Raw genomic sequence first — 26,832 nt, 5'->3', positions numbered from 1 at the left:
TTGGAGGGAGATTGATCACCTGATTGAATGGTATTTATTTCACAAAATGCTGGAGTAACTCAGCAGGTCAGGCAGCATCTCAGCAGAGAAGGAATGGGTGATGTTTCGGGTTGAGACCCTTCTTCAGACTGATGTCAGGTGGGCGGGACAAAGGAAGGATATAGGTGGAGACAGGAAGATAGAGGGAGAACTGGGAAGGGGAGGAGAAGAGAGGGACAGAGGAACTATCTAAAGTTGGAGAAGTCAATGTTCATACCGCTGGGCTGCAAGCTGCCCAAGCAAAATATGAGGTGCTGTTCCTCCAATTTCCAGTGGGCCTCACTATGGCACTGGAGGAGGCCCATGACAGAAAGGTCATACTGGGAGTGGGAGGGGGAGTTGAAGTGCTCAGCTACCGGGAGATCAGGTGATTGAATGGTGCCTTATTCTCAACGACAGTGAAACCAAGAAATTAATTGGTGACTTTAGAAGAGGAAGGCTGAGGATCCACAAACCTGCCTTCATCAATGTCGATGGTGGAGAGTCAAAAGCTCTTAATTCCTGGGCATGCATATCTCTGAAGATCTGTCCTGGACATACACATTGATGCAACCGTAAAGAAACCCATGAATACCTCTACTCCCTTAGTAGATTGAGAAGATTTGGTATGTGGACAAATACTCCCTTGAACTTCTACAGGTGTATGGTAGAGAGCATCACTGCCTGCCTCGACATATCAAACACCCAGGAACAAAGGAAATTACAAAAAGTAGTGAACACTGCCCGGTCCATCACGGGTACTGGCCTCCCCACCAAAGAGATCTACAAGAGGCACTGTCTAAAAAAGGCAAATAGCTTTTTCAACGAGCCACACCACCCTGCCAGTGCTCTCATTGCACTCCTGCGATCAGGAAGGACAGGAGCCTGAAAACTGTAATGTCCAGGAGCAACAACCATCAGGCTATCGAACACTGCAAACTCCAACTAAACACCGAACTATGAACTGCCTGGGTTGCCTTAGGGACTTTGGACTTTATTTGGGTTTTTTTTTTGCACTATGCTGGTATATTTTTACTTTATTGAACTTTTTGTTTATTATATCTCAGTTACAGGGGCCAATGTCAGAAGATCCGGAAGCTGAACCCTCAAACCATCTGTACCTGTTGGCATACCTGGTTTATTCACAAAATGCTGGAGTAACTCAGCAGGTCAGGCAGCATCTCGGGAGAGAAGGAATGGGTGACGTTTCGGGTCGAGACCCTTCTTCAGACTGATGTCGGGGTTGGGACAAAGGAAGGATATAGGTGGAGACAGGAAGATAGAGGGAGATCTGGGAAGGAGGAGGGGAAGGGAGGGACAGAGGAGTCTTGTTCTTAAAACCCATGCAAACCAACTGGCTCGAGATTTTACGAACATCTTCACCCTCTCATTACTGAGGTCCGAGGTTCCCCTCTGATTTAAAGGGCATCAATAATACCGGTGCCCAAGAGTAAGGTGACATGCCTCAATGACTACTGACCGGTGTCACTAACGTCCGTGGCGGTGTAGTGCTCTGAGAGGTTGGTTATGGCGCATTTCAACACCTACCTCAACAAGAATCTGGACCCACTACAATTTGCCTACCGCCACACCAGGTCAGAGGATACAATCTCACTGGCTCTCCATTCTTCACTTGGACAAGAAAAACACTTACGTCAGGCTGTTATTCATAGACTACAGTGTTTAATATCATCATCGCCTCCAAGCTGGTTACCAAAGTGCCTATCAAACTCTCCTTTGCAGGCCCAGAGCTAGTGCATTCTAGGTCACAATTAACCTTTGTAAAAAATGTTACCAGTTATATCACCCTTGCATCTTTTGTCCAACATTTAAGATGACCTCTGTTTGCTCTCAGTACAAGAAATATTACAAGTGTCAACACACATTTCTTCTCAAATTCCTGATGCAAGAAATATTATGAGAAACACTTGTCACAATCAAGGTCAAACTTATAATGAAAAGTCAACCTTATTTTTAAAGTACACATTTTTAGGGAAATTGGTTGGTAAAATCTCTTATAATTCTAGCCATTTTTCCATGGCTAGTAAACTGAAGTCATACATTATCCTAAAATAAATTAAATAGATTAAATTAATGGTTATCAGTGGAAGAGTTATATGCAAACAAATATTTCAATATTCACTGCACCTTTTGGAACATAGATCTAATGAGTAAATAATGATCCTTGCCTTGTCAACGTAGGTTTATCCCATGCACTTATTATAGAACGATCCTGATGGAAAACTGTAGCTTCTCCCATCAGTTGTTGGAAACAAAACAAAATTGTTTCTCATCTCCCTTGCTCTGTCTATTTTGTCAATATCTAGTGGGCTCATATTCTGCCAGTTTACCAGTTTTGGCTTCTTAGAAAGCCATAATAATTAAAAAAGGTTATTGTTTCTATTTTAATGTGAGACATTCGGACTGCTTTATTTGCTTGGCCTTAAAATTTGTTCAAATCTGCACCAGTTCATTTTTCAAATAACCCTGCCGCTCATAAAGCCTAACCAATTGCATCATTTCCCACTTGGAATATAGCACTGTCTTATGCTAGCTGATGTCATTCAGATTTCCACTTAATTTAGTCTTGAACAATACAAAGATTTTAAACTCTCTGAACCATGGACCGTATAATTTCTCTGGATGAATACCGAGTCTAAATGAACAAACCAACGCCATCACCTCCTTAGAAGGCCTGGGAAGTCCGGCATGTCCCCAACAACTCTTACCAACTTCTACAGAGGTGCCTTACAAAGCATTTTATCGGGATGTATCACAGTATGGTTTGGGAACAGCTCCACCCAAGACCGCAAGAAATTGCAGAGATTGTGGACGCAGCCCAGACCATCACACAAACCAACCTCCGTTCCATTGACTCCATTTACACCTCACGCTACCTCGGTAAGGCCACCAGCATTATAAAGGATGAGTAGCACCCTTTATAGGTGCTACTCCTATAAGGAGCTACTCCTACTCCTATATCTCTCTTCTCTATTCTATTCTCCCATCAGGCAAGAGGTATAGAAGTGTGAAAACACACACCTCCAGAATCAGGGAGTTTCTTCCCAGCTGTTATTAGGCAACTGAACCATTCCACCAACAACTAGAGAGCAGTCCTGAACTACAAAGTACCACCTTGGAGACCCCTGGAATATCTTTGATTGGACTGTACTGGAATTTACTGTAATCTTGAACTAAACGATATTCATATTATTCCCATTATCACACGTCTGTACACTGTAGATGGCTCGATTGTAATCATGTATTGTCTTTCCGCTGACTGGTTAGCACGCAAAAGCTATTCACTGTACCTCGGTACAGGTGACAATAAACTAAACACAAGCAAAACAGCAGCAATTTTTTTAAAAATCACACTAGAATTACGATATCTGCGATAAATGCTTTCATCCAAGGATTTTAAAAGTATTTGGAAACTTTCATAGACTAGTTAGGGCATGAGCATAGACCTTCATTCAAAAACAGTTATCCTTTAAAATGAAAGGTCTACACTGCATGAGAGCATTTTGATAATTTTCTAATGCTAAAGAGGGAATCTTACTTTATTCAATTATTTTCCAGAATCTGAACATCACTGGCATAGCAGGATTGTTATTCAGTTGTTAATTGCCCTTGAAAAAACAAAGAGTCATCTTCCTGAACCACAGCAGTTGGTTAAGGTAATCCCACAACATTATTAAGCAGTCAGTTCCAAGAATTAGTCACAACAATAATAAAGGAATGGTGACTCTATCCAAATTCAGTTGGTAAGCAACTATCTCTCTGCATCTGAAGCTCTTGTCCTCCTTATTGGTAGAGGTGATGACAACTTTGGGATGTACACTTGGGTTAGCCAGTAATGGAATGCAGTGCGTGTTATGGATAACACACATTGCCCTCATTGTGCCAGGGTGGCGATAGAATTAATATTCAGAGTGCTGGTGTGGGATGAATCTTGCGAGGTGTTAAGTGCTAGTCAAATCAAGTCAAGACAATTTTATTTGTATAGCACATTTAATAACAACCCATGTTGACCAAAGTGCTGTACATCAGTTCGAATGTTGACCAAAGTGCTGTACTAAGAACGAACATACAATGGCACACAAACATAACAGCACATACATAAACAGTTCACAGCGCCCCCTCAGAGGGCCTCAAACGCTAGGGAGTAGAAATATGTTTTGAGCCTGGACTTAAAGGAGTCGATGGAGGGGGCAGTTCTGATGGGGATGCTGTTCCACAGTCTAGGAGCTGTAACCGCAAAAGCGCAGTCACCCCTAAGTTTAAGCCTAGACCGCGGGATAGTCAGTAGCCCCAAGTCGGCCGACCTGAGGGACCTGGAGATAGAGTGGTGAGATAGAAGATTTTTGATATGGGGGGGGGGGGGGGGGGGAAGGGGGCAAGCCCGTTTAGGGCTTTGTATGTGAATAGGAGGAGCTTGAAGTTGATTCTGTACTGTACTGGGAGCCAGTGGAGAGAGGCCAGAATCGGGGTGATGTGGTCCCTTTTACGGGTACCCGTCAGGAGTCTCGCTGCGGCGTTTTGAACCAATTGCAGGCGGGACAGGGTATAACTGGCTGATCCCAGTGCGTAGGGAGTTGCATTAGTCTAGGTGGGAGGAAATGAATGCGTGGATGATTTTTTTCAATGTCGTCAAATTGGAGGAATGCTAAATGGTGTGAAGTTTTTGGTCTGTTGCTGGAGTTGTATTTATCCAAAAGGTTGAATATTTCGAGTCTAGATTTGCGCCTTGTGGCTAGTGGAAGAGCTTTAGGATGTCAGGAAGCAAGTTATTCGTCGTAGGATACTCAGTCTTTGACCTGTTCTTGTAGATGCAGTATTATTTGGTTCATCCTGTTGCATCAATGGCAAGTCCGATGGTGCTGATGTCAGGAGACTCTCTGTAGGAAAATAACTGCAGATGCTGGTACAAATCGAAGGTATCACAAAATGCTGGAGTAACTCAGCCGGTCAGGCAGCATCTTTGGAGAGAAGGAATGGGTGACGTTTCGGGTCGAGACCCTTCTTCAGACTGATGTCAGGGGGGGGCGGGACAAAGGAAGGATATAGGTGGAGACAGGAAGACAGTGGGAGAACTGGGAAGGGGGAGGGGAATGGAGGGACAGAGAAGCTATCTAAAGTTAGAGAAGTCAATATTCATACCGCTGGGCTGTAAGCTGCCCAAGCGAAATATGAGGTGCTGTTCCTCCAATTTGCGCTGGGCCTCACTATGACACTGGAGGAGGCCCATCACAGAAAGGTCAGACTGAGAGTGGGAGGGGGAGTTGACGTGCCCAGCCACCGGGAGATCAGGTTGGTTAAGGCGGACTGAGCGAAGGTGTTGAGCGAAACGATCGCCGAGCCTGCGTTTAGTCTCGCCTAATGTAGAGAAGTTGACATCTAGAGCAGCGGAAACAATAGATGAGGTTGGAGGAGGTGTAGGTGAACCTTTGTCTCACCTGGAAAGACTGTTTGGGTCCTTGGATGGAGTCGAGGGGGGAGGTAAAGGGACTGGTGTTGCATCTCCTGCGGTTGCAGGGGAAAGTGCCTGGGGAGGGGGGAGTTTGGGTAGGAAGGGACTAGTGGACCAGGGAGTTACGGAGGGAACGGTCTCTGCGGAAAGCAGAAAGGGGAGGAGATGGGAAGATGTGGCCAGTACTGGGATCCCGTTGGAGGTGATGGAAATGTTGGAGGAGCCAGTAGTGGGATCCTGTTGGAGGTGACGGAAATGTTGGGAGGAATCTGATCTCCCGGTGGCTGAGCACTTCAACTCCCCCTCCCAGTCTGACCTTTCTGTCACGGGCCTCCTCCAGTGTCATAGTGAGGCCCAGCGCAAATTGGAGGAACAGCACCTCATATTTCGCTTGGGCAGCTTAAAGCCCAGCTGTATGAACATTGACTTCTCTAACTTTAGATAACTTCTCTGTCCCTCCCTTCCCCACCCCCTTCCCAGTTCTCCCACTGTCTTCCTGTCTCCACCTATATCCTTTCTTTGTCCCGCCACCCCACATCAGTCTGAAGAAGGGTCTCGACCCGAAACGTCACACATTCCTTCTCTCCAGAAATGCTGCCTGACCTGCAGAGTTACTCCAGCATTTTGTGATACCTCAGGAGACTCTCTGATGGTAATGTTGCTGAATGTCAAGGTTACCTCTAGATGAAGATGGTCAATAACTGACATTTATCAAGGTCTTCTTCAATAACTCATTTTTCACTATGAGGGCAGTCACACAGCTTTGAGACAGTTTCAAGATTGCCATTAAAAAAAATATAGCAACTGCTGCAGTGTACATCAAGAAGGTTATTGTGTGATGGATGATGTTGGAGCTGCAATTACAGAACAGTGTAGCACAGGAATACTGTGCCCCTTCAGCCCACCAGGTCCATTTCAACATGATGCCAAAGTAACTAATACCACCTGCCAGCACATGGTCTGTATCCCTTTATTCATTATCTGTTTCTGTGACTGTTCAGATGCCTCTTAAATGCTACTTCCATATCTGCTTCTATCACCTCCCATGACAACGCATTCCAGGGTCCTACAACTTTCTGTTGGGAAAACACCTGCCCCGCACAACTCCTTTAAACATCTGCCCTCACAAATTAAATCTATGTCCTCTGGGAACAGACACCTCTTTATCCTCTGACCATCTACCCTGCCTACGCTTCTCACAAATATAGATACGTCTTTCAGGTTCCAACACTTCAGTGGAAAACAATCCAAGGTTGTCTAATCTTTCCATGTAACTAACATCATGCAGCACAGTGCGCAGTGGTAGAGTTGCTGTCTTTGTCAGTGCTAGAGACCAGGGTTCAATCTACAGGTTCTCCCTGTGACCATATGGGTTTTCTCCAGCTGCTCCAGTTTCCTCCCACATTCCAAAGACGTGCAAGTTTGTAGGTTAGTTGCATTTCTGAAAATTGCCCCTCGTGTGTAGGATGCAAAACTAGGATAACACAGAACTAGTGTATGGGTGACTGAAGAAGTCTTGCCCCAAAACCTCACCTATCCATGTTCTCCAGAGATGCTGCCTGACCCGCTGAGTTACTCCATAACTTTAGGTTGTTTCGTATGCAGGTGATGATTGGTGGACACGGATTCAGTGGGCTGAAGGACATGTTTCCACACGGTTACTCTATACTAAACTACTTTCCATTCCTCCAATAAAATGTTAATTATCCCATTATGCTCCTGACTTATACTACGTGGATGCTGAAAAGCTTCACGGCAGTAGATGAGTCACGTACCACAGGATACTCTGCACCCATACCCAATTCTTACAGACAACACCCAAAGTGAGGCCAATAGGAACAGTCCCAACCCAGAGGAGGATGTTGGGGATTCAATAATGGTAATAACAAAGGAGAGCAATTAAACTCTCTTGGTGGAAGTGATCAATGCCTTGTACTTATGTGATCCGAGTTATATACCGGCTTAAAAATTCCAAAACTGAATGTCAATCGTGTCTTGCTGCACATGGGCACAGACTACCTCCTTACCTCAGAAAAGGAGAATGGGTTTAGACCAAGAAAAACAAATGAAAACAGATTAAATATTGAGCTGCTAAGGCATTGCATGAATTTTCCCCATTTGATTTTGTGGTTTTAAAAAAAATATTTTATTTAAATTTTAACAGAACCCATACGTTATACATTTTACATTCCTTAGTAAACAATAGTCACTGACCTATAACTTCGATTATACACGTATTGTTCTTTATTTTCTCCCCTCCCCCCCACCCCCCAGTTCAAAAGAAGGAAAAAGAAAAAGCAGAAGAAAGAAAGAAAAAGAAAAACCTGGAGTCCTGAGGGAGTCACTTCCGAGTAGTTTCTTTTTAAATTCTTGTTAGGTATCAAAGCAATCCTGAATTTAACTACTTCCTATTCTTAATCCTAGCTTTGCCATGAATGGGTTCCACACCTTCAAAAAGAAGTCATATCCATTTCTCAGATTATACGTTGCTTTTTCTAATGGGATACAACTCCACATTTCTGCATGCCATCTTTCAAATCTTATTTCATTTTGTTCTTTCCATGTGACCGCAACATATTTTTTTGCTACTGCTAATGATATTTTGAGAAATCTTTCTTGATGTTTATCCAAACTTAGCTTTGGTATTATTCCTTTTGTATCTCCTAGCAAAAACAACCTTGAATCCATTGGTATGATCTTATTCATCAATTGATCTAAAAACTTTTTTAGGTCTTGCCAAAAAGGAATTACCTTCTGACATGCCCATGTAGAGTGTATAAAAGTGCCCACGTCTTGGTTGCATCTAAAACACCTTTCAGATGAGTTTGGTTTAAATTTATTTAATTTTTCCGGGGTTAAATATAGTTGCTGCAAAAGATTATACTGTATCTCACATTAATAGTATTTTTCATACTATCTAAACACAGTCTTTCCCAACTTGGTTCATCAATAATAATATTAAGATCTGTTTCCCATCTTTGTCTTGCTTTATGAATTCCTATCTTTGGACTAGATATCTGTAGTAGTTTATACATTGATGATATAAATTTTTTCATTCCCTTGCCCTGAATCAAGGATTCGATTCCTTTAATCTGAAATAGAGACATTGAATTACCTAACTTTTCCCTTAAAAAAGATTGTAATTGATAATAGAAAAAAATACTATTCCCTGGAATTTGATATTTATTTCTCAATTGCGAAAATGTCAAAAAGATATTCCCTTCATAGCAGTCTCCTATATTTTTAATACCCTTCCGTTCCCAGAGTTGTAGTATTTGATTATTCCAAGCAAACGGCAATAATCCATTTTTTACTAATGGAGTTTTAGCTGTTAAGAAAAATCTTTTATCCTTAACTTTAACTGTTTTCAACAATGTATTAATTAAATGTTTTAGCAAAGGTGACTCTTTATCCTTAACTAATAGCTTCGCTTCCCATTTATATATAAATTCTTCTGGACAAGATTCTTTTATTTTATCCATTTCAATTTTAACCCATGCTGTTTTTCCACCCTCTCGATAAAAGGATGAAATAAAACTCATTTGTGCTGCCAGATAGTAATTTTTAAAATTTGGTAATTGCAATCCACCTAATTCAAATTTCCATGTTAATTTTTCCAGAGACACTCTTGGCATTTTACCTTTCCAAAGAAAATTCCTCACAGTTTTGTTCAATTCTTGAAAAAAATTATTTGGCAAAGGTATAGGCAGTGTTGAAAATAAATACTGTATCCTCGGAAAAATATTCATCTTAATACAATTCACTCTCCCTATCAATGTAATTGGAAGATTCATCCATTTCTTCAGGTCCTCATCTATTTTTTTTATTAGTGGTTTATAATTTAATTTATACAAATTATTTAACTTATTATCTACATTAACTCCTAAAAACTTAATGCCTTCTTTTTGCCATTTAAACTGACTTTCTCTTTTACATTGATCATAATTGCCTTCAACAAGAGGCATTATTTCAGTTTTATCTTTATTAATTTTATATCCTGATACTTTCCCATATTCTTCCAGTCTGAAATATAATTTTCTTAAGGATTCCAATGGTCTAGTAAGACAAATTAAGACATCATCAGCAAATAAAGTAATTTTGTGATCTTCCTGATTAACTTTAAATCCTTTAATATCTAAATCTGCTCTTATTAGCTCTGCCAGAGGTTCAATGGCCAATACAAATAAAGCCGGTGACAAGGGACATCCCTGTCTACTAGATCTTTCCAAATTAAATGATTGAGAAGATTGGCCATTTGTCACCACTTTGGCTTTAGGTTGTTTATAAAGAGCTTTTACCCAGTTAATAAAACCATTTCCTAATCGGTACTTCTCTAATACTTTAAATAAAAAATCCCATTCTAACCTGTCAAACGCCTTTTCAGCATCTAAAGCAACTGCTACGCTCAATTCCTTTCTTTTCTGTGCTAAATGTAAAATACTTATAAATCTTGCTACATTATCAGATACCTTCCTTTTTTTGACAAATCCAGTTTGGTCATCTTTAACCAGCTTCGGTAAATATTCTGCCAATCTCCTTGCTAAAAGTTTAGCAACTATTTTATAATCTGCATTCAACAATGATATTGGTCTATAAGAAGATGCATTTAAAGGGTCTTTCCCTTTTTTTTAAATTACAGTTATAATTGCCAATGAGAAGGAGTCTGGTAATGTAGAAGTTTTTGTGGTTTGTACACATGTTGATAAACAATTCTACAACCAGTTGAACTATTATGCAGTACTTTCCATATATAATTGAAATTTACAAAACCAAAAAAGTTCAATAAAATGCATCTTGATCTGATTAAAACCATTAAAACTTCATAAAATTTTAGGCAGTTAATTAATTCATCCATTCATTAATCCATTTAATTGGTAGTTGTGCAAAAATAACAATGCCCAGCTTTACAAGCATGCAGATGAAAGTCTCTTCTGGACAATATTGTAATGCCAATGGAACTGCATTTGAAATGTTGAATAGCTTATTTGCATGTATTTGGTAGAACAAAATCCAGTTGAAAATAACCAGTGTTGCTTTACTATGTTTTAGGGAAGCGAAAAATTATTTGCACAGGCAAGTTAAAGCATTACAAATGTGAATAATAGATTACACTAAGTGTCAGCCAGAACATGCGCAGAGTGAGACTTATCCCAAGTAAACCGTCTGAAGAAAGGTCTCGACCCGAGACGTCACCTTTTCCTTTTCTCCAGAGATGCCGTCTGAGTTACTCCAGCTTTTTGTGTTTATCTCTAAAACAGATCTCTCTCCTTCTGAATCACTGAATTGAAAAATGACTTGGAGACACCAGACATGAAAAGAAGGACAAGTTGTGTTGGATAGGGTGTCCTTGATCATGCTACATAGAGGAGACATAGGGTCGGATTGGGAGGAAACCAAAGAGGAGAAACTAAAGGAGAAAAAAGAACCCGATCCTAGCGACAGGTGAAATGAATTTATCTTTTTTTGGGGGACAGATAATAAGGACTGAGTCAAATCACAATAATAAACATGGGATAGGAGGATGAATAGGAATAGGGGGAGCAGGAAAGGACCAGTAATACAGTAGTTAAACAGAATTCCATTATATAGGTACAGTATCCTGCATAGTGAAGTGTGCAATATACATGCTGTCTAACTTAGGCAAAGGTCCCTCAAGAGTGAAGGTAAAACATTATCACTGGAAGATGATGTTGTTGCGATTTACATTGGGATGAACAAACTAAGAAAGGGTTGGCAAGAGATTTTGTTTGGAGTATAACTGTTTCTGGCAGCCAAAACAAGATAAGTAACATCAAGGGTTATGTTTTTTAAATTAACTGGACCTCATGCAAAATGGCACTGGAATAAACAAATTAAGCGAGGTGACTGAAGGAATGTTATAAAACAGATAGGTTTCATTTTCTGGCTAACTGGTTATCAGTGTTATAGGGGAACAGACCAACTACGTCTAGGTGCTTTATGATGTATCTAGCTTCATAAAGGGTGAACAGTGAGTGGTTAGATTCCTGTGGAATCCAATGTAGAGAAATTATCAGGTTTCGGGTGGGCGAGTTTTCAGTAAGAAAATGTAGATTCTGCAATATGTGGAAAGAAAGATAGCAGGCTATTTATCACATCTAACCACTCCTATAAAGAAAAATACAGAAGGACATGAAGCAATTAAACAAGGAGAGAAATGTAAAATCCCAGAATGGTGAGGCAGAAAAAAAATCATTCTTCAACACACATGGAGTACAAGACAGAGTAAATGAATTACAGTCAAAATTCAACTTGGAGATAACATAGTATAGCCATTTCCAAATCATGGCTTCAAAATGACCAGGACTGATAACAAAATATACTAAGTTACAAGGTCCACAAAGAAGACAGAAGGTGAGGGAAGAGAAAGCAAAACAGCCCAATTGAGCCCGAGTAACATAATCGTTAAAATGAAATGTAACATGGGGTAACCACAGTGGAATCCAGTTGCAGAAAAAGATGTAAAACCTTGATAGGAATTGTGCACAGGTTATCTTTGTAGTAACTGTGAAGTGGCAGACTATATAATTTTTAAAAATTGTACCAATGGCAAAGTGATCCAAAGGAGGGTTGGAGGTTAATTTTCATGTAGTTGTGGACAAGCAGACTGCTCATATCTGAAAGCTGAATGGCAAGTCAGTAAGCAAGGGATTTCTGCAACATTACATTCAAGACCAAACAAGAGGCTCATTAAAAAAAATCTTAGAAGGCTTAACAACTACTAACAAACTGGAAAAGTAACTGCAGAACAGAGATATCCTAAAATAATTATGTTGCAGAACCAGAATGATCATGCAAAAGGCAAGAAATCTAACGACCAAATTTAAAAAACAAACATTAATGAAAACTAAGAATATTTATAAATATGTTTTTTTTAAAAAGGCAATACCGAGAGAGACAAATATACAAATTCTAAAACAGATTAGAAGTTAAAAAAGTGAAAATGACAAAAATGGAAAAAAAACAAGCATGGGTACAATTATTATATTAGTAAAAATGGGATGGTTGGCAGAAATGTGGGCTTTTTAAATTGACAATATTGGTAAACAACTCAAAAATAGCTGCAATCAAAGATCATGTTTTGTTAGGGGACACAGTAAAGGTCAGTACCCTAATATCAAGAAAGTAAAAGATAGCATCTCTGGAGAACATGGATAGGTAATGTCTTGGGTTGGGACTGTTTGAAGGGTCCCGACCTGAAACATCACCTATCCATATTCTCCAGAGATGCTGCTTGACCTGTTGAGTTACTCCAACACTGCATGTCTTTTTTTGTAAACAAGCATCTGCAGTTCTTTGTTTCTATCAAGAAAGCAAAAACTGAACGAGAAATAGACATGGCCAAAATTAATATAACCTAAAATATTATAAAAGAAGATAAACTCAAAAATGGATTACAATATACATAGGACTAGTTTGCTTCCATCCCAAAAGTTCAAAGGACAAAGCTGAGAACATTGCAAATGCCCTTTATAATTTTCCAATCTTCGATCTATTTGGAAAATCTTACCTTATAAATGTTTAAGACAGGATCAATATAAACCAAGGAATTATAGATCAGTTAGCCAACTCAGTAATTATCAAGAAATTATGAGAATTTGTCATAAAGGACTGATGGTTGTACATCTTAAATTTTCAGTCAATCATAAAGTCAGGATGGATTTGTCAAAGATAGATCATGCTGTTTGAACCCAATTGAAAAATTGGCAAAAGATTATTGAAGTACGAAACAGGGAATGTTAATGGAAGTAACTTACAAGGATGCCCAGAAAACATTTGGAAAAGTCCTTCATAAGAGATAGCTGGTTAAAGTTCATGCAATTGAAGGCAATTTATCATGCTGACTAGGAAACAGTGAGACAAATTCAAGTTGAAAACACATAACTGTTGGTTCCTACTAAGATCCTCCCTGGGATCCAGCAAGGATCTGTCTTGGGCTTGCAAATAATGAGCCCACCTTTAAAATGACACAGATTACGAGATGGAAAGCCTGCCAATAGCACAAAATAAGCAGATGCACCAAATTACAAAAATGTGAATAAATTGAATGGATAAGTGTGTGGCAAATAGATTTAAGTATGAATCAAAAATGTTCACTTGAGACACTTGCCTAAAAGGAATGGAAGAAAAATCAGCTGAAAAGCTAAAAGCAATGAAGGACCAAGTAGAACTATGCACCCAGAGCAATTATGGATGAATACAAACAATCAATAATTCGAATGACCTTAATATTTTCAGACAAACTTAAGGATGAAGTTATTGCAGTTTTGGACACCAAAAATTAAAAACAATGCTATTGCCTTAGAGGGAGGACAAAGTGGGAGGACAAAGTAGATTTAACAGAATGATATTACTCTACGAGACTGAAGATGTGGTCCCCAGAATTTAAATTGTGATTGATTGAACTTCTTCAGAGAAGCACTGCTGTTTCTGCATATTGGTAACTCTGAGGGCACAGCATTAGAAATTGGAACCAGGTCTTTCAGAAACAAAGATACAAATCATTCCTACATATGTTAAGATGGTAGAAATTCAGTAACCCTCATCTGCAAAGACAATTGAAGATTAGGCCAATTATCAATTCTCAAACATTAAAAGATTATCATTAAGCAAAGAAATTAACGGGTCTTGAGCAAAGCTGAAACTAGTTAGACTAAAGATCATTCTTATCATTTAGTAGGACTTATTCATATAATGCAACTCCAATGCTTCTAGCTCCTTATAACAGTGTCAATTTTTGATTAATAGTGTCTTGGAACATTTTGCAATATTTACTACAACTTAGAGGCCATCAGAAAAGCAGTCTTAACACTTCAAATTACTTGGCGATGTGAAATGACAAAGTTCAAGATAGACAGTGATATGATAAAGTTAAGCACTGCCAGCTGTAATGTGGAAAGTGCTACACGGCTTCATACAAAGCAGGAAACTGGTAAATAAGAATTACAAAGATAGACACAAAATGCTGGAGTAACTCAGCGGGACAGGCGGCATCTCTGGAGAGAATGGGTGACGTTTTGGGTCGAGACCCTTCAGACTTCAACCGGTTGCTCAACACTTTAACTCCTCCTTCCATTCCCAATCTGACCTTTCTGTCCTGGGCCTCCTCCATTGTCATAGTGTGGCCCAGCGCTAATTGGAGGAACAGCACCTCATATTTCCCGTGGGAAGCTTACACCCCAGCGGTATGAACATTGACTTCTCTAACTTCAAGTAGCCCTTGCTTTCCCTCTCTCCATCCCCTCCCCCTTCCCAGTTCTCCCACCAATCTTACTGTCTCCGACTACATTTTATCTCTGTACCCACTCCCCTGACATAGAAAATAGGTGCAGGAGGAGGCCATTCGGCCCTTCGAGCCTGCACCGCCATTCAATATGATCATGGCTCATCATCCAGCTCAGTAACCTGTACCTGCCTTCTCTCCATACCCCCTGATCCCTTTAGCCACAAGGGTCACATCTAACTCCCTCTTAAATATAGCCAATGAACTGGCCTCAACTACCTTCTGTGGCAGAGAATTCCACAGACTCACCACTCTCTGTGTGAAGAAATGTTTTCTCATCTCGATCCTAAAAGACTTCCCCCTTATCCTTAAGCTGTGACCCCCTGGTTCTGGACTTCCCCAACATCGGGAACAATCTTCCCGCATCTAGCCTCTCCAACCCCTTAAGAATTTTATATGTTTCAATAAGATCCCAGTCATTGAAAGTAGGCATGCAGGTGCAGCAGGCAGTGAAGAAAGCGAATGGTATGTTAGCATTCATAGCGAGCGGATTTGAGTATAGGAGCAGGGAGGTTCTGCTGCAGTTGTACAGGGCATTGGTGAGACCACACCTGGAGTATTGCGTACAGTTTTGGTTTCCTAATCTGAGGAAGGACATTCTTGACATAGAGGGAGTACGGAGAAGGTTCACCAGATTGATTCCTGGGATGGCAGGACTTTCATATGAAGAAAGACTGGATAAACTCGGCTTTAGAAGATTGGAATTTAGAAGATTGAGGGGGGATCTTATAGAAACTTACAAAATTCTTAAGGGGTTGGACAGGCTAGATGCAGGAAGATTGTTCCCGATGTTGGGGAAGTCCAGAACAAGGGGTCACAGTTTAAGGATAAGGGGGAAGTCTTTTAGGACCGAGATGAGAAAGATTTTTTTCACACAGAGTGGTGAATCTGTGGAATTCTCTGCCACAGAAGGTAGTTGAGGCCAGTTCATTGACTATATTTAAGAGGGAGTTAGATGTGGCCCTTGTGGCTAAAGGGATCAGGGGGTATGGAGAGAAGGCAGGTACGGGATACTGAGTTGGATGATCAGCCATGATCATATTGAATGGCGGTGCAGGCTCGAAGGGCTGAATGGCCTACTCCTGCACCTATTTTCTATGTTTCTATGTTTCTAAATTCCAGCGAGTATAAGCCTAGTCTATCCAGTCTTTCTTCATATGAAAGTCCTGCCATCCCAGGGATCAATCTGGTGAACCTTCTCTGTACTCCCTCTAAGGCTAGAATGACTTTCCTCAGATTAGGAGACCAAAACTGTGCATCCACTATTTCTGAGGCTACTTCCTTAAGCACTCTGGGATGCAGCCTATCTGGCCCTGGGGATTTATCGGCCTTTAGTCGAAGAAGGGTCTCGCCCCAAAACATCACCCATTTCTTCTCTCCAGAGATGCTGCCTGTTCCAGTGAGTTACTCCAGTATTTTGTGTCTTCGTTCCATTTAAACCAGCATCTGCAGTTCTGTCCAGTTGGAGGCAAAAGAAGGATTCTTGCATACACCAGAGGCAAAGGGATTCATAAATATTGAGCACATCTGTTAAATACTTTCCCAAAACTTCCTTCATGGCCAGTCATCTTTCAGGATGGAAAATCTTTAAGTCTGGCCAGTATCAAATCTAAACTAGCTGTAACTTACAACATCTTCAATCACTTAAGATAATCTGAACTAACATATTATTCAAATTCACAAAAGAAAGCTTGCCTTTTAGAAATCTCGATTCATTTCTTTAAAGATGAACAGCTTTTGCGACGGATCGCCTAATAAGCAGAAGAGATTATTCCAACGCCTCCTCCCAAAATAAATATACAAAAAAGATGATCGACACCAATGTCAACTTAAGGTCCAGCCTATTCGCCCTGAGCTCCCAGAATTGCACCCAGACCAAGATTTACAGGGTGTTTTTCTGTCAATTTTAAAACACCCACACCCAATTTTATGTGCTTTACGACTCCAAAATAAAACGTGGCATTTTGCAGTATTCCAGGTGCGAAATAAACTTCGATTCTACTCTAAAATTAAAAATTGAACCAGTAGCAGACTTGGGAGAAGTTTTTTTAAACAACACACACTTCGTCGACGTGACGCCTTGACAGATGAATGCATTGGGTTTTACAGCTCCAACTCACTTTCGGGCACCTCCTGCCACCCGGTTTCAGCAACAGATTCACTCACAGATCAAACTTGGACAGCTTATCTATTACGCAAAATAATTTACAAGATTACTTTAAGGGAATACTGCTGGGCGGATGACAGTAAGCATTAAAACAAGCAGCAGAAAATCAACACTCACCCCGACCGCCACCGTTTCATTCCCTTGAAATTTGCAGATACATTTATCACCGCGGTTGACTTCCGAACCATTCAGCGGCCTGAATCTGCACATCACTTTTATGCTGCACTCCGCCGGGTCCGCCATTGTCCCTTTTATATTGAATTGGGAGTGGGAGGAGGGAGATTTTAAACCATCCGAAATATCTAAACTTTTCACCCCAGCGCCGCTTCTTTCGCCCTCGTTATCGACGGCTGGTCCTTCTCTCCCAACTATGGGAAAGCTTTTTCCGTTCCTGGCGGCCGGTTACTGTAATTTTTTTTCCTTCAGCTCTCGCTTCTGTCCTTCACTTCACTTCCGATCCGACATGGCCGCCATGAAACCGGCGCGAGCTCCCGTTTCCCAGCCGTCACCTCGCCCTCAGCCAGCGCCGGGGAGGTGACGTAACCGCGCCCTTCACCACCCAGCGCCGTGCGGTGACGTGACCGCGTCCCCCCACCAGCCAGCGCCGTGCGGTGACGTAACCGCGTCCCCCCACCAGCCAGCGCCGTGCGGTGACGTAACTGCGCCCCCCACCAGCCAGCCAGCGCCGTGCGGTGACGTAACCGCGCCCTCCCCTGCCAGCGCCATGCGGTGACGTAACCGCGCGCCCCTCCCCTCCCCTCCCAGCCAGCGCCGTGCAGTGATGTAACCCCCCACTCATAGCCAGCGCCGGGGCGGTGACGTAACCCCCCATTCATAGCCAGCGCCGGGGAGGTGACGTAACCCCCCCCCCCCACCACAGCCAGCGCCGGGGCGGTGACGTAACCACGCCCTCACCCAGCGTGGGGGCGGGGCCCTGGCTAGTTACGTCACAGCGCAGGTTCGCCAGCCTGGTCAGAGGTGATAGGAGCAGAATCAAAGATACTAGTGGAGCAAGATAGACCACTCATATCAGTCCTTAATGACAGGTTCTCAATTTCTTGATAATTACTGAATTGGCTAACTGATCTATAATTCCTTGGTTTATATTGATCCTGTCTTAAACATTTATATTAGTCCTATGTCTTAAACGTTTATAAGGTAAGATTTCCCAAATAGATCGAAGATTGGAAAATTACAAAGGGCATCTGCAATGTTCTCAGCTTTGTCCTTTGAACTCTTGGAATGGAAACAAACTAGTCCTATGTAAATTGTAATCAATTTTTGAGTGTATTTTCTTTTATAATATTTTAGGTTATATTCATTTTGGCCATGTCTATTTCACATTCAGTCTTTGCTATCTAAAGTTAGAGAAGTAATAACATTGACTTCTCTAACTTTTAGATAGTCTGAAGAAGGGTCTCGACCCCGAAACATCACCCATTCCTTCTCTCCCGAGATGCTGCCTGACCCGCTGAGTTACTCCAGCTTTTTGTAATACCTACGATTTGTGCCAGCATCTGCAGTTATTTTCCTACCTAAAAACCGTAGTATGTCATGGTGCCATTTTAATAGGCAGAAACTTGCAGAAATATTTTAAAAGAAAAATAACAAAAATCTGTGAATTGATAGATGAGATATATTCTGCATTTGAATGGTATCATCACACATACTATTCCCCCAAAACACTGATTACACTGTGAGAAGCATAGCAATCGGCGGGTTTTGCCTACAAAATGGCGGCCGTTACGCTCCTTTGCGTACTACAATTCAGTATAGGCGATTTCAACAGAGTGGTCCATCTTGTTCCTCTAGTATCTTAGCAGAATTAAGCCATTCAGCCCATCAGGTCTACTCCGCCATTAAATTATGACTGATCTATTTCTCCCTCCTAACCCCATTCCCTTGCCTTCTCCCCTTAACCCCGACACCCACACTAATCAAGTTGTGTTGCAACCGCAGGAGATGCAACACCTGTTCCTTTACCTCCCCCCTCGACTCTATCCAAGGACACAAACAGTCTTTCCAGGTGAGGCAGAGGTTCACCTGCACCTCTTCCAACCTCATCTATTGTATTCACTGTTCCAGGTGTCAACTTCTCTACATCAGAGAGACCAAGTGCAGGCTGGGTGATCATTTCACTGAACACCTCCGCTCAGTCTGTCTCAACCAACCTGATCTCCCAGTTTCTCAGCACTTCAACTCCCCTTCCAATTCCCAATCTGACCTTTCTGTCATGGGCCTCCTCCATTGTCAGAGTGAGACCCAGCGCAAATTGGAGGATCAGCACCGCATATTTCGCTTGGGCAGTTTACACCCCAGTGATATGAACATTGACTTCTCTACTTTCAGGTAGTCCTTGCTTCCCCTCTCTATCCCCTCCCCCTTCCCAGTTCTCCCACTAGTCTTCCTGTATCCAACTACATCCTATCTTTGTCCCGCCCCCTCCCCTGACATCAGTCTGAAGAAGGGTCTCGACCCGAAACGGCACCCAATCCATCTCTCCAGAGATGCTGCCTGACCCGCTGAGTTACTCCAGCATTTTGTGTCCACCCTGTACTAATCAAGGTCTGGTGACGTCACCTCACTCAGCCAGCGCGGGGGCGGGGCGGGGCCAGGGGTGGTGACGTCATCTCGCCCTCAGCCAGCAAGGAGGGCAGGGCCCAGGAAGGCGAGGTGTACAACCACAGCGTAATGTGTCAGCACGGCTGCGACGCACGCTCGAGCACAGACCTAACTAAACCGTTACCTACCAAAAGAAAACAAACCGTTACCCTACCGAAAGAAACATTTACAGTCAGTTTTTATATTCCCCACAAGCTTTCTTATATGCTTTTTTTTGCTCCTCTTAATTAACCCCTTTCTCCTCCTCTGTTGATTTCTAAATTTCTCCCTGTCCTCTGGTTTGCCGCTTCTTCTGGCCAATTTATGTGCCTCTTCCTAGGGTTTAACACTATCCTTGACTTCCATCATCAGCCACGGTTGAGCCGCCTTCCCAGTTTTATTTTTTCGCTAGACAGGGATGAATAATTTCTGGAGTTCATCCATGTCGTCTTTAAATCATTGCCATTGCATCTCCACTGTCAACCCTTTAAGTATAATTTGCCAGTCTATCCTAGCCAATTCCTGTCTCATATCCTCAAAGTCTCATTTATTCAAGTTCAGGACCCTAGTCTCTGAATTAACCATGTCACACTCCATCCTAATACAGAAGTCCACCATATTATGGTCATAGTTGCCCGAGAAGCTTTGCACAACAAGATCGCTATCTAATCCTTCCTCATTACATAATACCCAGTCTAGGATGGCCTGCCCTCTAGTCGGTTCCTCTACAAATTGGTTTAAAAACCATCCCGTAAACATTGCAGGAAATCCTCCTCCTCAGCACTGTTACCAATTTGGGTGGCCCAATCTATATGTAAAGTCATCCATGCTACATTTGCTACACGCATCCCTAATTTCCTGCTTGATGCTATCCCCAACCTCCCGACTGCTGCTTGGTGTTCTGTATACACCTTTGGTGGTCTGCATACATGATTTGTAATAAGCCCAATCTGTGTTGGCAATATTATTTAGAGTTCTACTGCTGCAGAATGTAATTTGGATAAATTGCTTATTATATTTTATTAACCTGCCGTCATAGTTACAGTTTGTGGGGACTGACCTTTATTTCCCAACATCTAAATAATTGGGCCAAGAATTACTCATGTGATGAGTTCAGAGAAGATCTCTCGATGTTGCGGATGACGTCATCCAGATCCTCGCCGTCACGTGACCCGGACCCAGCAACGTGACATAGAATCAATGTCACTTTGGTTCTGTCTTCACTAAGGAAGTCACAAACAATCTCCTGGAAATACTAGGGGATCGAGGATCTCGTGGGAGGGAGGAACTGAACGGAGTCCACATTAGTCAGAAAATTGTGTAAGGTAAACTGGTGGGACTGAAGGCAGATAAATCCCCAGGGCCTGATGGTCTTCAGAGTACTCGAGGAGTAATCCCCAGAATACTCAAGGAGGTAGCCCATGAAATTGTGGATGCATTGGTGATCATTTTCTAATGTTCTCTCGACTCTGGACCAGTTCCTGTGGACTGGAGGGTAGCCAATGTAACTCCACTTTTTAAGAAAGGAGGGAGAGAGAAAACGGGGAATTATAGACCAGTTAGCCTCACATCGGAAGTGGGGAAGATGCTGGAGTCGATTCTTAAAGATGTTAATGCAGCGCATTTGGAAAGCAATGATAGGATCGGTCAAAGTCAACATGGATTTATGAAGGGGAAATCATGCTTGACTAATCTTCTGGAATTTGTTGAGGATGTAACAGATAGAATGAATAAGGGAGGGCCAATGGATGTGGTATATCTGGACTTTCAAAAAGCGTTTGACAAGGTCCCACACTAGAGATTAGTGTGCAAAATTAGAGCACATGGTATTGGGGGTAGGGTATAGACATGGATAGAGACCTTTTTGGCAGACAGGAAGCAAAGAGTAGGAATTAACACGTCCTTTTCAGAATGGCAGACAGTGACTAGTGGGGTGCCACAAGGCTCGGTGCTGGGACCCCAGTTGTTTACAATATATATTAATGGTTTAGACGAAAGAATTAAATGTAACATTTCTAAGTTTACGGATGACACAAAAAACTGGAGTAACTCAGCGGGACAGGCAGCATCTCTGCAGAGAAGGAATGGGTGCTGTTTCGGGTCAAGACCCTTCTTCAGACATGAAATGTCACCCAATCCTTCTCTCCAGAGATGTTGCCTGTCCCGCTAAGTTACTCCAGCATTTTACGTCTATCTTCAGTGTAAACCAGCATTTGCAGTTCCTTCCTAAACAGTCCCGTGAGCATCTACAGGGAGAGGAACAGAGTTTATGGTACAGAACATAAGCCTTTCATCAATGTTTTCTTCGCATAGATATTTTCCCAACATTATAAAGCATGAACAGGGGAACATAAATTGGGACCCGTTTTGTTTTGGTGTTTTTTAAAGGCCAGTTGTTTAGAATTCAGGATTAGCATTTTCTTCTGAGGATGGAAGATAAGAATGGGGAACATGGCTGAAAAGAGATATTGTAAGTTTCATCAGAAAGAAAAAGAATACAGATTTGGCTTGGTCATCACAAACAGAAGTTAGTGATAGGCTGGTGTTTTTCTCTGGAGGAGGCCTCTGTCCAGCAGTGTACCTAAAAGATCAATTCTGGGACTCGTGTTTGTACTATATAAAAATGACCTGGATGATAATGTATGTGATCGGATGAGTAAATTTGCAGACAACACGAAAATTTGTGGAGACACAAATAGCTGCAGATGCTGGAGTCCCTAGCAAAACACAATGTGCTGCAGTTACTTAGCATGCCAGGCAGCATCTGTGGAGGGAATGGACAGGCAGTATTTTGGGTCCGGTCCTTTCTTCATATTCAGACAGGCACGGTTTCAGGTCAGGGCCCTTCTAAAAACTGGCGACTGGTCCCGACCTGCAGTTAGTGGAGTTATGGATGATTGGAAAAGTTGCAAAAGAACAGCAGGATATAGCTCAGTTGAAAATTTAGGCAGAGAAATGACAGATGGATTTTAATCTCTTCAAGTATCTTTTGGACAGGTACATGGATAGGAAAGGTTTAGAGAGGTATGGTGGGACAATTGTAGACGGGGCATCTTGATTGGCCTGGGCAGAATGGCCAGTTTCCATGCTGTATGACTCAAAATATGTGTTGAACTTTGTGAGTTAAAATGTATGACGAGAGTATGTAACAGATGCACACTGAGGAGCATTGATGTACAAAGGGATCTTAGTGTGCAAGTCTATAGCTTCTTGAAAGTGTCAACATAAGTAGATTGGGTGGTAAAGAAGGCACTTGGGATTCTTGCTATCATCGGTCAGCTCAATGAGCATGAAAGTTGAGAAGTCAGGTTGCAGCAGTATGAAACTTTGGTTAAGCCACTCTTGGAGTAGTGTGCATTTTTCATTTCTACATGTTAGGAAGAATGTGGAGGCTTTGGAGAGGTTGCAGAAGAGGTTCACCAGCCCCTTCTGAGGCTGAGGGGGCAATCTGATTGAAATATATAAAGTAACAGGAAGCTTTGATGACATAGTCTTTTCCAAGGGTGGAAATGTCAAATACTCGGGGACATAGATTTAAGGTGCAAGGGAGAAAAGTTTAACACAGATTTGTGAGGCAAGTTTTTTTACACAGAGGATATGGTAGAAGCAGATATGAAGGCAATGATTAAAAGGCATCCAGACCATTACATGAACAGGTAAGGAATGGAGGGACATGGACTGTGGGCAAACAGATGGGATTGGTTAGATTGGCATCCTGGTAGGATCCAGGGCAGGTCATGCAATTGGATACAAAATTAGCTTGAAGTTTGGGGATGCCATTAAAATTGATTCTGTAGTGGACAAGTGTCGGGGGTTATGGGTAGAAGGCTGGAGAATGGGGTTGAGAGGGAGAGATAGCCTAATTCTGCTCCTATCACTTTAAGAACTTACAAAGAAAGACATCTATGATTACAACATGATCTTGATCAACTGGGTCAGTGGGCTAAGGTATAGTAGACAGTGAATGTGAGGTGTGGCAGTTTGATAAGCCAAACTGGGGAAGGACTTGCACAGTAAATGGGCCATGGGACGTGTTGTATAACAGAGAGATTTAGGGATGCTGGTACATAGTTCCACGAAGATGGCAACTCATCTGGATAGAGTGGTGAAGAAGACATTTAACATGCTTGCCTTCACCATTTAGGATATTGCATACAGAAATTGGGAACATCATATTATAGCTGTACAAAACGTCACAAGGCCACTTTTGGACTCCTGTGTACAGATATGGTCACTCTGCTATGGGAAGAATATTATTAAACTGGAAAGCCTTTTCAGTTATAAGGAGAGACTGGATAGGCTGGGACTTTTTTTCCTTGGAGTATAGGAGATTGAGGGCTAACCTTGCAAAGTTAAATAAAAATATTTGGGCCACAGATCAGTTGAATAGCCACAGTCACTTCACCATGGTAAATGATTCAAAAATTAAAGGGCGTAAGCTTAAGGTGAGAGGGGAAAGATTTGAAAGGGACCCGAGGGAGAACGCCTTCACATAGAGGGTGGATGTGTATATGTAAGGACCTGCGAGAAGAAGCAGGTACAATTACAACATTTAAAAGACTCTTGGACAAATACATGACGATAAAAGGTTTGGAAGGATAGGGGCCTTGCACAGGCAAGTGGGAATAGCCCAGTTAGGCAACTTGGGCCTAACAAGTCAAGTCAAGTCAAGTCAAGTCAAGTTTATTTGTCACATACATATACAAGATGTGCAGTGAAATGAAAGTGGCAACGCCTGCGGATCGTGCTAAACTACTAAACAGAATAGAAAAACATTTTTAAACACAATAAATAAACTAATACAGTAAATTAAATTAGTCCCTGGTGATATGAGAGTTAACAGTCCTGGTGGCCTGTGGGAAGAAACTCCGTCTTATCCTCTCTGTTTTCACAGCGTGACAGCGGAGGCGTTTGCCTGACCGTAGCAGCTGGAACAGTCCGTTGCTGGGGTGGTAGGGGTCCCCCATAATGTTGCTGGCTCTGGATCTGCACCTCCTGATGTATAGGTCCTGCAGGGGGGCGAGTGTAGTTCCCATTGTGCGTTCAGCCGAATGCACTACTCTCCGCAGAGCCTTCCTGTCCTGGGCAGAGCTGTTCCCAAACCAGATTGTGATATTCCCGGACAAGGTGCTTTCTACAGCCCCAGAGTAGAAGCACTGAAGGATCCTCAGAGAGACTCTGAATTTCCTCAACTGTCTGAGGTGGTAAAGGCGCTGCCTTGCCTTACTCACCAGTACGGCAATGTGTGTTGTCCATGTCAGATCCTCTGTGATGTGGACTCCCAGGTATTTAAAGCTGCTCACCCTATCCACAGTAATCCCATTTATCTCCAGTGGCGTGTACGTCCTCGGATGTTGAGCCCTTCCAAAGTCTACAATCAGCTCCTTAGTTTTTGTGACATTCAAGAGGAGGTTATTGTCCTGACACCAGAGTGCCAGATCAGCCACCTCCTTCCCGGTAGGCCTTCTCATCGTTATCGGAGATCAGGCCCACCACCGCAGTGTCATCAGCAAACTTGATGATGGAGTTGGAGCTGAACCTGGCCACACAGTCATGTGTGTCGGGCAAGGGCCCGGGCAAGTTGGGCCGAAGGGCTCCGATCCCTGTGGTAACCACTGATCACAGACTTCAAATCTGAATTGCAACCCTTTACTTCCACAGAGTCAAGAGTGTTTGTTGGTAACAAAACAACGAGATTCTTTGTTGCAGATTTGCAGGTCCATTAACATAATAACACAACAAATAAATATGCCATAATTGATAAGACAATAAATTCATACCAGGTAATAGACCATAATAATGCAAAATCGCAAATGTAGTGCAACTAGAAAAATCTCCACAGTAGACCATAGTTGCTGACATAGGGTTGTTGTGTAGTGTTCAAGAGCAAAGCTGTTCTTGAACCTAGAGGTCATTGTTCTCAGGTTCCAGTACCTTCTTCCCGAAGGTAGTCGTGAAATGGGAACGTGGCCAGGGAAGTGTATAACTGCCTTTTTGAGACAGTGCCTCATGTAGATCCCTCCTTCAATGGTGGGGACATCAATGCCCTAGTTAGTCTGGGCAATGTCCACCACTTTCTGCAGCCTCCTTCATACCTAGCTGCTTGACTTGCCAAACCAGGTCCTGACACAACCAGTCAGTATGCTCGCTACCTTACACCAAGAAGTTCGACAAAGGTTACTGCGGTATACCAAATCTCGTCAATATTCTGAGGAAGTAGAGGCACTTGATGAGCACTTCGTTGTGATTGCATCAACGTGATGGGCCCAACATGCATCTTCAGAGATTTGTGCGCTCAGGAACCAGAAGCTCTTAATGCTCTCCACTGCCGTCTCGTTGATGAAGACAGTGTTTATGCATCATAGGCTTTCTCTTTCTGAAGTCAACAGTCAACTCCTTGGTCTTGTGAACATTCAGAGCAAGATTGTTATTTTGGCATCACTCAATCAGATTATCAATCTCCCTCCTGCACATCTTGGCTCATCGTTACTTATTATTCATTCATTCATTCATTCATTCAACAACGGTGGTATTGTCGGCAAGTTTGAAAATGGTGTTGGTGCTGTGTGTGGCTGCAAAGTCCTGGGGATAGAGAGAGTAGAGCAGGGAACTGAGCACACAGCCAAGGCATGCTCTTGTGTTGATAGTCACTGAGGAGGAAATGTTGCCTATTTATACTGATAAATAGATATGATAATGTTAGATAAGGCAAATAGCCAGTCTTTTCCCTGGAGTAGAGAAGACTAAAACTAGGGGGCATAGATTTAAGGTGACTGGAGAAAGATTTAAAAGGGCAATTAGTGGCAACGTTTTCCATGCAGGGGATAGTGGCTACATAGAATGAACTGCCAGAGGTAACAGTAGCGACGGGTACAATTACTGCATTTAAAAGACACTTGGACAGGTGCATAGATAGGAAAAGTTTGGAGGGATATAGTCCAGGCACAGACAAGTGGGACTAGCTCAGTTAAGGGCCTGTCCCACGTAGGCGATTTTAAGGCGACTGCCGGCGACTAGGCTGTCGCCGACAGTTCGCCGGGGTGTCGCGGGCATGATCGTGAGGAGTCTTCAAAGAATCATCGTGGATCTCGGCGCGTCGCTGAGAAATTTTCCAGATAGAAATTTCTCGGCGACAGCTGGCTTATCGCCAGGCATCGTAGCTTATTGCGGGCGCTGTCACATACTGTCCCCAGGTTTGCTGGGTTGTCGCAGATGCATTTAGAATCATGTAATATTAAATTAAATAAAGTTATTGGAAGATACCATAAAATACTT

At 42.3% G+C, this 26,832-nt stretch overlaps 1 protein-coding gene across 3 annotated transcripts in view; it reads right to left on the bottom strand.

The window, feature by feature from the left end:
- Window positions 1-26,832, bottom strand: part of LOC144608118 (kinesin-1 heavy chain) — a 331,882-nt gene that overhangs the window by 75,789 nt on the left and 229,261 nt on the right. For 2 of the 3 annotated variants that reach the window (XM_078425482.1, XM_078425492.1), the window contains exon 1: window positions 17,074-17,508. The exons of the other annotated variant lie outside the window; for it this stretch is intronic. In XM_078425482.1, the coding sequence (XP_078281608.1) occupies window positions 17,074-17,199 (126 nt within the window). In that variant the 5' untranslated portion in view covers window positions 17,200-17,508. Of the gene's footprint in view, window positions 1-17,073; window positions 17,509-26,832 lie in introns of those variants that run through there. 3 annotated transcript variants of the gene reach the window in all.

The sequence above is a fragment of the Rhinoraja longicauda genome, chromosome 2, assembly GCF_053455715.1.
Source record: "Rhinoraja longicauda isolate Sanriku21f chromosome 2, sRhiLon1.1, whole genome shotgun sequence".
NCBI classification, from domain to species: domain Eukaryota; kingdom Metazoa; phylum Chordata; class Chondrichthyes; order Rajiformes; family Arhynchobatidae; genus Rhinoraja; species Rhinoraja longicauda.
Note: the sequence above shows the minus strand (reverse complement) of the source record. Positions and strands in the feature narration are given on the sequence as shown.